Source organism: Girardinichthys multiradiatus, chromosome 19 (assembly GCF_021462225.1).
Source record: "Girardinichthys multiradiatus isolate DD_20200921_A chromosome 19, DD_fGirMul_XY1, whole genome shotgun sequence".
In the NCBI taxonomy this organism is placed as follows: Eukaryota; Metazoa; Chordata; class Actinopteri; order Cyprinodontiformes; family Goodeidae; genus Girardinichthys; species Girardinichthys multiradiatus.
The window spans coordinates 14,782,763-14,796,154 of NC_061811.1; the positions used below are offsets into that span (position 1 = coordinate 14,782,763).

Sequence of the window (13,392 nt, forward strand, 5' to 3'; positions counted from 1 at the left end):
ACATGCAGACACGCAAGCTCTCAAGCTCATATATGTAGGCTCATTACACACACATAAAGATTTGCTGTAATCAGGGCAATTACACTTTTACATGTGTGTTTTGTCCCAAATGCATATGTACCTTTAGGATCTCCAAAGTTCACACACCCAGATTTTCTGCCCAATGAGGGGCCATACAGAGGGGTAGATGCGTGCTGCTATGAATACATAAGCTGCTGAAAAATGTTGTTTTGGTGTGAGACCAGTCAGTCATCCATTCGGCTCAGGCTCTGAGATAAGGCAGAGGTTATTCTGCTGGATACGTCTGCACAAAATGATGTTTGATGAACATGCTTCCTGTGGGATTTGCTGCATAAACTGCTCAAGACAAACAAAACCGAGAATGTCTGTAATAACCCCCCTATTAGCTGCAGACTAAATAAACTTGAATGTGTCTTCATGGCTCGCTGCAAGAAAAGAGCTGCTTTTCAACTGAGATTCTTCAAATAGGCACCTGACTATTTTTATTCAGATCTGAACATGATTTTCGAACAGTGAATAGCTTTATTTATTAATATGAGAGGTATTTTTGTTCTGTGAATCCCACTCAGCAGGAAGCCAACACTTAACGGCTGTCTTTCTAGCAGAAAGCTGAGAGTCTGAAAGAGAAAACTAAATACACTCTAAAAGCAAAGGTAAAAATCATCCTCGGATTCATTCAGATGATTCACCTTTTCACCTGTGGTACAGAAGAGGCTTGCATACATGCTGCAGCTTAACGAGTCTGTACTGCACCTGTAGCTCTCAAACACTAAATTTGTCCCTCAAAAACCTTTACAAATTGTAGTTTCTAAATGCATATTTTGTTTTTCAGTGCAAACCGATTCATACTTCTAGAACCTTTTCACATTTTGACCAACTTGAACTTATTTTACTGGGATTTTGTTTGATAGACTAAAACAAAATAGTCCATAATCAAGAAGTGGAAGGCAAATGATACATGGGTTTCTTTACTTAAACAATCTGAACAGTGTGACTTGTATTTTTATTTAGCACTCTTTACTCTAATATACATAAAGTTCAGTGCACCTTCCTTCAGACATCACATAAATAGCATGAAGAGTTCACCTGTATGTAATTTATACACCGTATAAATACAACTAGAAAGCTCTCATAGGTTTGTTGGAGAACATCAGTGAACAACCAGCGTCACGTAGGCTGAGAAACACACCAGACAGGTCAGCAATTAAATTGTGGAGAAGTTTAAAGCAGGGTTAGGTTATGAAACAAAATCCAAAAACTTCTCATGAACCACTGTTCATTCCATTGTCCAGATATGGGATAAAGAGGGCACAACTGCAAGCCTACCAAGACATGACCATCCACCCCTGGGCAACAAGAGCCATAATTGGGAGAACAGCCAAGAGGCCCATGGTTACAGTGGTTGAGTTGCAGAGATCCACAGCTCAAGTGAAAGAAACAGTCTACAGGACAATTAGGTGTGGACTTCAAAAATATGGCCTTTGCAAAAGAGTTTCGAGAGGAAATGATTTGTTTTAAAAAAATGAAAAGATTTATTTGAAGCTTGGCACAAGTCACGTATGGGACACAACAAACAAGTGGAAAAAGTGCTCTGGTCAGATGAGCACAAAATTTTACTTGTTATGGGATTTAAAAAAGGGCAAAAAACAGGCAAAAGACTTTCACAGGATGCAAAAGACTAGATAATCTGTGTCAAGACTTTAAATTTAATGTTCACAGATGCTCTCCATCTAAAGTGACCGACCTTGAGCTATTGTGCAAAGAAGAACCTACAAAGATTTCAGTCTCTAGATATGCAATACTAATAGATGCATATCCAAAAAGATATATAGCTGTAAGCACAATAAAAGGTGATTCTACAAAGTATTGATTGACAGGGTTCATTACCAATAAAATACATAAAAGTTGACAAAATGTTGCAAAAGTTGTATGAATAATATTTCCATGCAGTGTATAATGAGCTGTGACATGGGGAATTCACTGTCACTGTTTCACCAACTTTGTTTGCTGGATGACAAATGTAAATGTAATTCTGAAGTTGTGGATTCATTTAAAAAAATTATTTAAAAATAAAGTGGAGTGGGGTGACTGCATTCATCGGCACCAGACCATTGGAGGCTTACCTGCTGCTTCCTGGCACTGGCTGCGGTTGATGTAGGTGAAGTTGTGGTGACAGCTCTGAGATTCACACATGCAGCCGTCAGCAGTCAGGTTGCACCCGGAGAATATGCACGTCGGATTAGGTGGTCCCACATATTTCTCTTTGTGTTTCTCCCTGTGCTCGTGCCTTCGACCCTCTGAAACACACAAACCAAACTCATCAGTGAGTCACACACATCAGCAGAGCTCAGAAAAGAATGGGGAGTAACCACAGAAAGCCGGAACTTCTGTGTCATCACTATGATATGTAAGTAGCCTTAGTCATCTTAGAGCAACATCTGTTATGGATTAGCTTCTATCTTTGGAGATCATTCTGCACTCTAATTCACATACTGCTGTCTAATCCATTCCCCCTCATTTCCCCCCTGTCATTTAACTTGGAAAGAGGGATGGGGGTAGGGCGCACCTGACTTACTGGCCTTCATACAGGTCTCTTGATTTGGATAGGTAAAAGTTCCCAAGCAGGAGTAACGAGCATCGCACACGCATTCAGCTTCTGCTTTTTCACAGCCCATAATTAGAGGACAGCGCTCGTCCTCAAGGCCTGCATCTGGATTGTCGGGAAGAACTGTGGGAGACAACAAGGAGAACAAAGAATGTTAGAATAATTGTCTTTTTAAACAATATTTTGTAATGGGATAAAACAAACACTGGACAGAGTTATAAAGATTCCTCCAGTCTACAACCCCTTTGTTGTAAGGCACTGCTTTGGGACAGCCAAGACTAAAGTGACCACTGTATTTCTGGGCTCCAGTCCCTCATCCCTTTTCTTTGTGCCACACTACTACGGCTACTGAGCCCATTTGTTTGCTTTTGTTCCACAGCATGGGGCCCTCCCAGGGTCCGCATCTCTGGCGGCTGCAGCAACGCCTTCTCTGAACTGAGGCCATTCACACTAACAAATGCCTGCAGCCACGTCGCTCATTGAGCCTCACCCCAAGATGGCACCACGCAGCTTATAGCCCCATTTGGACAAAACTTTATGCAAGAATGGAATGTCACGTTAGAGCTGTGTGAGCTGAATATCTTGCAGGATCCTGGGATTAAAGGGCCCCAGCGTACATACTACTCTCAGTGTTCCCTTACTTTTCATGCATGAATAAACATGCATAGATATACCCTTAAATTACCATCCTTCATTGCTGCAGATAATAGTGGCAGCAGAGTAAACATGATGAGACAAACTATATGCCTCAAATCAGCAGTGTTGAAGCATGGCTGTTATTCATGAAAACACTCTTTGGTTTCTTCTCCAAAAGTATACCAACAGAATAATGCAACAAAGAGAAATGTGTTAAAATAATCTATTTATCTATCAACTAAAAAGACAAAAAGGTAAAACAAATCCAACCCCACAGATATACATAGAGTGCCTTTTAAAAGTTTTGTCACATTACAACCATGAACTTCAATGTATTTTATTGCAAAACATGATAGACCAACACAAAGTAGAGTGTAAATGTAAAGTAGCAGCAAAATGATACATTGTTTTCAAAGTTCTTATAAAATCTAACAGGTTCTTGAGGAAAAACTTCACCACAGCATGACTGCCAACACCATGTTTTACCCCTGGCATGGTATTGTCAGTGTGATTTGCAGTGTTAGTTTTCGTTCACACACAACAGTTTGCATGAAGACAAAAAAAAAAAAAAACATGACAACCTCTATATGGGGGCTGCATGGTGGCGCAGTTGGTAGCACTGTTGCCTTGCAGCAAGAAGGTCCTGGGTTCAATTCCCGTCCTGGGGTCTTTCTGCATGGAGTTTGCATGTTCTCCCCATGCATGCGTGGGTTCTCACCGGGTACTCCGGCTTCCTCCCACAGTCCAAAGACATGCCTGTTAGGTTAATTGGTCACTCTAAATTGACCTTAGGTGTATGAATGAGTGTGTGCATGGTTGTTTGTGTGTTGCCCTAGCGATGGACTGGCGATCTGTCCAGGGAGTACCCTGCCTCTCGCCCATAGACTGCTGGAGATAGGCACCAGCTCCCCCGCGACCCACTATGGAATAAGCGGTAGAAAATGACTGACTGACTGACTGACCTCTATATGGCTTTATGTTAACAATTGCTTTTTTTATTGACACTTTTATAAAAGGGAATATTTGTGAAGTGTATGATTAATAATTGTCATGTTGACTAATTCTTCCAGCTGAGTTATGGATCTTTGCAGCTCCTCCTGAGTTATTTGGAACATATTTGCTGTATCTCTGATTATTGCACTCCTTGCCTCTTTAAACCATTACACTGGATTTTGCTTGTTATCATTAGAAATGGGGGCTGAATACATATTTATTTCACATTTTTATGGATCTTAATTGGTAAATAATGGAAAAAAAAAACTATGCATTAAATTTCATTTCACCTTACAATTATGCATTCAATTGTGTTGATCTATGACATAAAACCTCATGAAAATGCAAAAACATGTGAGGATTTAATCATACAAAGTTCAAGCTGAATAATTAGTTTCCCAAGGTGCAGTGTGTGGATACTTTTATTCCACACCAAATATGCTTCCCTGATTAAATAACTGTCTTGCTGTGATAAAAAGAGCTGAGGTGAATCAATGTCACTGCAGCAGAAGGCAACTTTGTGGATGACTCTTGTGTAATGAGTGCCACAGTGAAATCTGCCCAATTGACAGAGGTGAAGGTAATGTTACCTTTAACCCGAGCCAGCCGGCTCTGTTAATGGCTCTCCCAGATGGCCTCTGAACTGGCAGAGCACAAGCAGCTATTCCAATAAACCCAGCCGAAATAATTTCCCTTCAACCTAAAATGATCCACACATTTTTTCCATCGTGAGGTTGTCCTGCGCCGCAAGGGTATTTTTCCTTCGAGACAGTGATAGTGCTGGTCTGTGTGGGGTGTTAAATATGGCACGTATGAAAGGAGGTAGGAGTCAAAACAATCAATGAAAGGCTGGACACTGAACACATTGTCTCCACTAATTTTAGCATGACCCCCCCACTGAGCCACATTTGTTTTAAGTTGCCTCAGCCTAGGACCCTTCAGTTCAACCCAAGTCTGTTATAATCCCCTCTGGCTATCTGTTTTCCGGTCTGGCATGACTCTTGCCAAAGTCTATAAGGCTTCATTGCAGGGGTATTTCTCTCTTAACTTCTACAACTGCTTGTCTTGGCATCCAGAACCAGGATGGGAAAGCTGACCTTTGCAGGGCCTGAGGCTGATAGCGAGCTTAAAAGGAAGTCTTTGAAATGTTAGATAATACCAGGGTAAGGGGTAAGTAGAAAGCATGTGATGGAGTGAAGTGGACATAGCGTCCCTGTGAGACAGGGATTCAGTGACGGTATACTATGTGTCTCTTGAACTTAAGAAAACTTGGTTTGGAAGGGATAAAACAGTCAGTGAGTCAATCATTTTCTACCGCTTATTCCATAGTGGGTCACGGGGGAGCTGGTGCCTAACTCCAGCAATCTATGAGCGAGAGGCGGGGTAAAACAATCATAAAATAATATTTTCTACACATATTTTCTGCTATAAGCTCCAACAGACTAATTCATTGGCTAAATTAACAGTTGAACAGGCTTGATAACATCTTCTCAGAGCAGGATCTTGAATTCAAAAGATTTAGTTTCTAATGTAGCTGTTACTTTATGTTCATAGGGTTTTAGCATGAATACAGTTCATTTATATTTTTAGTTGTTAGAGCTACTGTATATTTACAGGCGACATCACCAGGCATCTTTTCACAGTACAACTAAAAATAATTTGGATACCACTTCCAGTTTTAAAACATTTAAGTATAGGAACTGTCTTTCCCTTGAAAAAGAGGCACCTGTACAATACAACAAAAGTGTTTACCTTAGAGGTAACATACATCGTCCGAGTATGAGGTGTGCCAAAAATACATCTCTACTATCTTCTATTAAATAAACCACAAATGCGATGCTCTATTACCCATGCTCAGCAATCTTTTCTGAAGCTGTTCTATCCAGAAGCGTCAACTCAATAAACTACCAATGGCTGAAGTCCAGGAGCCTGTTCTTTCTTGGCGCACTTCAGCTAAACGCAGCAGATGTTTGTTAAAGGCCCCAATTCATGTACATCGATTATGTGACGTACTGTGTCACTCCTGATGTGTGCTTCGTTTTGGAGATGCACTAGAAAATAGGTCAGTCGGTGGAATCAGATGATATTTAGCTTGGCCTGCTGGTCGAAAATTCAAATATTCCATGTTTTCCCATCAGTAAATGCACTATACATTAAGGCTACCAGCTCGCTTTTTGGTGTGGAAGTTGCAGAGATGTAAGAAGCTATTTAAAAGGAAACTGTACTTTTTAAATGGAACCAACTCAGTCAGTCAGTCTGCTATAACGGTCTGTTGCTCCTCCCCATTTCACACTTTTGGGGTTTTACTGTTGTCTGCAACATCACATCAATTTTTATCTACTTTAAGGAAAAATTGAAGACATCACTAAATATCAGGAAGTCTAAATGTATTATCTGTTATGGAACATCCTGAATTTGAAAAATTTGGCAGCTTTCTGGAAAACTCAAGAGTTATAGTAATAGTCGGCATTCTGTAGGGAATAGACACATACACTGCTGTTTTTGTAATGTTAGCTGCTAACTGTGGGAATTACTAATAGATGGTAAAGTTAGGCAAGAATATTATCTCTAACTATTTTCTTTTTGGATTGAATGAGCAAGGCCTTGTTTTACAATTTCTCTCCCACAGGAACAATTGGGTGTTGCTTTTGTTCCTTATATAAATAATTAATGACCATGCATTGTATGAAGATCTGGAAAAGAATATACTGAATGCTGTTTAGATATAGCTATTCAAGATACCTCGGAATGTGGCTAAAATCTTTATGGACAGATGAGAGCTTTAAAAAACAGCCACAGACCTCTAATGCAACTCAAACAATCAACAACATGTCATTTTTAAGCTTCCACCCTAACTAGATTTTGGCCACCCAGTAAAATCAACTTAGAATGGCAAAGCAGGGGATTAGAAAAGTGGAAATATTTACCCCCACTCTTGATAGCGAGACTAATCACTATAAGACATTTCCAACCTTGAGGAGGTGAAATCTGGGATCAGCCTCCAGCAGTCTGCCTACTACTGTGGCCCCAGAAAACACACTGAGAGGTGTTGATTTACCCCCACCTAGACCCCTTTGGGATATCGAGGCGGTGTGTGTACGCGTGTCTGATTTAAGAGGTCAGCAGCAGCTGCAGAGGTATGACTCAGTACGATGGGCTCCAGTTTGTCCCAAAGCTGTTGAGATGCAGAAGGAGATGTCCTCCAGATGCCTGAAACTGAGAAATAATCAGCACCTGTGTCTCCTGGGAACAGCTGGGGCGACTGACAACCATGAAAAAGCTCTAACCTGGATCACCCACAGGCGGATGACGAAGAAGCAGGGACAGGCGATCCCCACGCTCACTGAGAGCTGCTTACTCTCTCCTACAATCCTGCCAGTTCCCTTCAATCATCCACAAACAGGTCGTGCAGAGTGCAGGTGGTGCAACTGGAGGGGGTCCGTCTGTTTCTTCCTCAATGAAAGACCAAAGCTTCTGGCTTCATTCATAGTGCTTCAAACTCCTTTGAGGTTGAGAAAGTAACTCAAATTGTGCATAAAATGAGTAACCCATAACAGCCTGGCTCTGCTTGGTGGAGACAGAACAGAGGAGCATTGTGGATTTCAACAAGTGCAAAGAAGAAAAAAAAACCAGCAGTCCGGTTTTCAAACTTTTAGAGACATGTCTGGAGGTCTGAGTCCTGTCCCATTCTGTGTAATAAAAGCTTGTGACTTACTAAATGAAGTGGGTGTTTCAATCTTTGAAAAAGAAATAGCAATACATAAACATAGAAGATGTGATTATTTAGGGTAATTAGATCTTGTTAGAAGTTTTTGTTTTTAATTATTTCTCTAAACACCGTGATATTTTTACTCAAGATTATCATACCGTGAAAATCTTAAATTGCCTGGGGTTACTCCTGACACTCACACAAATCATATCTGTGTCCTTCTTGTCTCAAATGCTTTTGAAGCAGAAGGGACAGAACCTGCTCCTTGCAGAGCAGAGACCTTGTGCCAAGTCCCTGCTGCCTGATGTATGGTCATGTTTCTGAGATCTGAGTGACTCCTGCAGTCAAGATCCCATCAGACACGAAAAAACTGCGCCAGAGAAGGTAAACTAGAGATGGTCACTGCAGCCTGGGCTGAACTGACACATGCATAATGATGCTTTCAAGCCGCTTACAACCACTGGATCATTGCCAAACTGTGGAAATGGTGCTCAGCAATAACATTAACATATATTTTTCTCCAATATCTGGGTTTACACTTAAAAGTAGTTTCACTCACGTTTACACACTCCAATTTCGGGTATGGTGGCGGCCCCGGTCCTGTTGACGGAGGCGCAGGTCAGCCCCAGGGCGCAGTAGCCGTGCGCCCAGTCCCGCCCGCCGCATGGCTCCCACTCCAGCCGCGTGCACTGGTCGCAGCATCCGCATGGATCCCTGGCCACGCTCCGGCCACCCTCGCAGCCATGCGCGACTTTAACTGCACAAGTCCGGAGGTTACAGGGCGTGCACTCGTGAGCCAAGACCGCACGCACCACAACGAGGAGGTTCAGCAACATAACGGAGCGTTTGCCGAACATGTTTCCTCCGTAGAAATCGATCCGCTTCTGTCCACAAAAGCTACCCACGATTTAAACCGAAGTTGTCAGGGACTCTGGGAAGTTTTCATTCACTTCAAAAGCGAAAGCACCCCGAAACAAGACTGAGAAGTGTGCGTTTTCTTTTTTAGAATGGCACAAATATCCAAAAGACCCAAAAAATTAAATTCAGCGTGCGCAGGTAGACGCGGGTCCCAATAAGCACCTCATCTGATCAGGTAACGAGCAAAACTCCAACACCGGGGTTGCTTGCTGGATACAGGTAGGCACCCTGGAGTTCGCTGCTACTGTCAGCCACACACTAAAAACGCAGTCCGAGTCTTAAATTGACATACAAGCATGTGGAAATTAGCGGTGCACCCCTCCCCTCTGACTGACACAGGCACCGACCAGTCACAAGGAAAGAAAGGAGGGAGGATTTGAACAGATTTTTCTCTGCCAAACAACTTTCCTCTGCGTTGCGCAATGATGCAACTTTTAATGTCTTGAATGAAAGTCCCTCAGAGCAGTTTATGCTCTGTTTGTTCATGATTTGTTCAATTCCCATTTTCACAATTTTATATTTGTAATTGATATGTGTTGATGATCAGGGGCGCCTTCGGAAGTTTTTCAAAGGGTGGCCAGATGGTGGCTACTTATTATTTTGGTTTTATTTTCGTGATATACTATAATGGACAAAAATACATATGCGTAGGTAAATAAATAAATTCATTGTGTCTAGGTGTCAGATGCCGTATATAGATGGCAGAGGTCATGTAAAATGTTACTCTGTTGAAGCAGTGTTTATATGCTTACAAAATAGATTGTTCGTGTGTGGGCAAATGACGCAGCTGGAGGGTGAGCTTATTGTTATTGCTTCAAGGCCTTGCAAAATAGGTCAAATCCTTGAACTTTTCAAACTTTGTCAACAACACAATATAGTGCATATTGCTGCAAAGTGAAAGAAAATTATATCAGGTTTTCAATGTGTTTTACCAATAAAAATCAGATAAGTGGGAGATGCATTTGTATTTACTACATTTTTATTCTTTCACACCCAAGTAAAATGCCTTGTAACCTGAGAAACACAATCTACCTCTGTGTAATTTAGTCTTAGTATAATTACAGATGTTCTGTAATGGCAGAGAAGCAGAACACTGGTGTACAAACACCAATGTGTTTGTACACAAACATTATGAAGACCAAGTTACACAACAAACACGTCAGGGATAACGTTTTGGAGAATTGCAGCTTTGAACATCTCATGGAACACTGTTAATATGTTCAGTCTATGCCCAAATGAAAGGTGAATGACACAATGCAAACCTACAAGGACATGGCAGTCCATATAAACTGACAGGCAAACAGTCAAGAGGCTGATGGTAACAGTGGGGTAGCTGCAGAGATCAACTGCTCAGGAGAAATAAAATCTGTCAACAGGACAACTATTAGCCATGCACTCAACAGCTTTGATATTTATGGAAGACTTAAGATTTCCATAAAAATGAGACTTTATGGAAGAAAGCCACTGTTGAAAGAACGCCATTAAAGGTTATGTCTGCAGTTAGCCACAAACAAATAGGTCACACAGCATGTGGATGAAGGTGTTCTGGTCAGATGAGTCCAAAACTGAACCTTTCAGCCTACATGCAAAAAACTATCTTTTGGTCCACAAATACCACTGCACATCACCCAGCATACAACATACTATTTGTGAAATATGGTTTTCTTCTGAAGCAACAGACTAGGAAGCTGGTCACGGTTAACGGCAAGATGATAAAGATAGAGATAATTTAAGGCCAGTCCTGGAAGAAAACCTATTAGATGCGGTAATAAACCTAAAAAACAGGTGGTTTACAAAGTGTTAAGCCAAAGGGGCAACATAGAAATGCATGTCTCACTTTTCAAAATTTAATTTGTAAAAGGTGTTGTAAACTATTTCGTATATTACTTGCAATTCACATTTTTAAGCTACTTTTACAAACAAAACAAACTCACACTAAAATGAAGTAAAGTTTATGTGCACCACCAGTTCTGTGATGGTTCACCTTTTTGCTGCAGGAGCAAAAATGTTATGATGCAGAGGGTGAGCCACATCAACTTTTTTTCTGCTGTCATCGTGAAAACTCCTTCACACCAAACACTACTCAGCTGTCTTAAGAAATAATTTTCCCTTACTAACTCAGCACACAAACAGCACCTCCTTCATTTGCAACATCTGCCTGGAGCCGTCCGCTCCAAAACAAACACAACAACCAGGAAACCGGCCCTGTAGCACGCATAATAAGCCCTTGGAACACAGATCAGCTCTTGTCCTCTCCCTCCACCCCTCCCTTTTTGCATCCTCTGGTTGGAGCACTCATCAAATGGCTTGATTCGCTGACTACTGGCTGGACTCTCACTTTTTCTTTTTCAACATACCAGACCCAACAAAAGCTTCTGCTAGCTCTCACAGGACCCTCATGAACAGGGGAGCTGAAGAGGTCACAACAGCATTTAACTGTCTATATCTCAATCCACATGCTTTATTGGATCCTAAAGGGGGTTGATCTCTTTCTGCGGGGCAAAGAAACCCCAAACTACAATACACCCTCATTAGACTTTTTTAGTGAGCAGAAATCTGGTGTCAAATGTGGCATGAATGTGGCAATTGATGTGCTTTTCCAATTGTTAAATCTGTCATCAAAGAACTCCCGGCCAAATTAGGTCAATCTAATTGCATGTTTCTGAACACATTGCTGTCTTAAACCAGAGCACAACACGAAACCCTGTGCATTAGTAAACTCTTTATGGATACAGGAGGAAAAGGTGAGGCAGTGAAGGGCAAGGCTTGGATAGCCTTAGTGTGTTAGTGTGTGTGTGTATGTGTGTGTGTGTGTGTGTGTGTGTGTGTGTGTGTGTGTGTGTGTGTGTGTGTGTGTGTGTTAATGGTGTTCTGAGTCACAGATCTCTGACAAAACACAAGCCATCAGCTTTCGTACAATGGAATGCATATTGTGATGATTTAGATCCAGGCCGTTGTTTAATGTGATCTAATCCTCCCTGACCACATCATTGACTCATTGGTGTTGATTTTGTTCCACACAACCTCTCTTTCTACAAAATGTTCCTCTTGTTTCTTACTGCTGGTTCTCTGTGGAGGCATCAGACTGGAGGTGAGGATGTGTTTCCAGGAATTCAGATAGGTGCCGATGATGGCCGAGGAAGTGAACTAACTTATGGCTGCAATACTTGACTGATAGTGACAAAAGGCTTCATGTAGTGTGTCATATGGAGTGCTGAATGCATGTCAAGGGGATAGTGCGGAGCACACCTGATTACAAGATCACCGGACGTGCACTGGACATTTTTCCTTCAAAGTAAGAGAGTATTGTGCTAGCTATCAGTCATGTCTAGCTTATCTCTGCATGAGCACATGGTACATGGGTTGAGCCATGCTTTTCTGATCCAGGAAAATGGGTGGAGGTGGGGCTGGGGTTGATGAGTGGGGCCATATTAGTATTGCATACTTAGTTGAAAGAGTTTTAAAGCAATTCAGACATCTACTTAATAGCGGAAGTATGGAGCATTTACCGTGGAGACTAAGCAACACATTCACTAATGAAAGGCCGGTTTGAAAGTCAGAGCTGAGGAGATTATCTGCTTTTTATAAAAGCAATGACCATCCAAATGGGAAAAACATATATATCTATATACACTGCTCAAAAATATAAAGGGAACTTTCAAATAGCACATCCTAGATCTGAATGAATGAAATATTTTCATTGAATACTTTGCTCTGTACAAAGTTGAATGTGCTGACAACAAAATCACACAAAAATCATCAATGGAAATCAAATTTATTAACCAATAGAGGCCTGGATTTGGAGTCACACATAAAATTAAAGTGGAAAAACACACTACAGGCTGATCCAACTTTGATGTAACGTCCTTAAAACAAGTCAAAATGAGGCTCAGTATTGTGTGTGACCTCCACGTGCCTGTATGACCTCCCCACAACGCCTGGGCATGCTCCTGATGAGATGGCGGATGGTCTCCTGAGGGATCTCCTCCCAGACCTGGACTAAAGCATCCGCCAACTCCTGGACAGTCTGTGATGCAACGTGACGTTGGTGGATGGAGCGAGATATGATGTCCCTGATGTGCTCAATCGGATTCAGGTCCGGGGAACGGGCGGGCCAGTCCATAGCTTCAATGTCTTCATCTTGCAGGAACTGCTGACACACTCCAGCCACATGAGGTCTAGCATTGTCCTGCATTAGGAGGAACCCAGGGTCAACCGCACCAGCATATGGTCTCACAAGGGGTCTGAGGATCTCATCTCTGTACCTAATGGCAGTCAGGCTACCTCTGGCGAGCACATGGACGGCCATGCTGCCCTCCAAAGAAATGCCACCCCACACCATTACTGACCCACTGCCAAACCGGTCATGCTGAAGGACGGTATCTCCAGACTCTTGTCACGTCTGTCACATGTGCTCAGTGTGAACCTGCTTTCATCTGTGAAGCACAGGGCGCCAGTGGCGCATTTGCCAATCCTTGTGTTCTCTGGCAAATGCCAAGCGTCCTGCACA

General features: G+C 42.0%; 1 protein-coding gene across 1 annotated transcript in view; it reads right to left on the reverse strand.

Moving 5' to 3' along the window:
* The window catches only part of crim1 (cysteine rich transmembrane BMP regulator 1 (chordin-like)), a 49,677-nt gene extending 40,470 nt beyond the window's left edge, over positions 1 to 9,207 (reverse strand). The window contains exons 1-3 of the mRNA XM_047392895.1: positions 8,524 to 9,207; positions 2,588 to 2,749; positions 2,145 to 2,318 (exon numbers count right to left, since the gene is read on the reverse strand). Coding sequence (XP_047248851.1) covers positions 2,145 to 2,318; positions 2,588 to 2,749; positions 8,524 to 8,821 — 634 coding nt within the window. The 5' untranslated portion in view covers positions 8,822 to 9,207. The remainder of the gene's footprint in view (positions 1 to 2,144; positions 2,319 to 2,587; positions 2,750 to 8,523) is intronic.
* Positions 9,208 to 13,392: the final 4,185 nt, after the last annotated feature.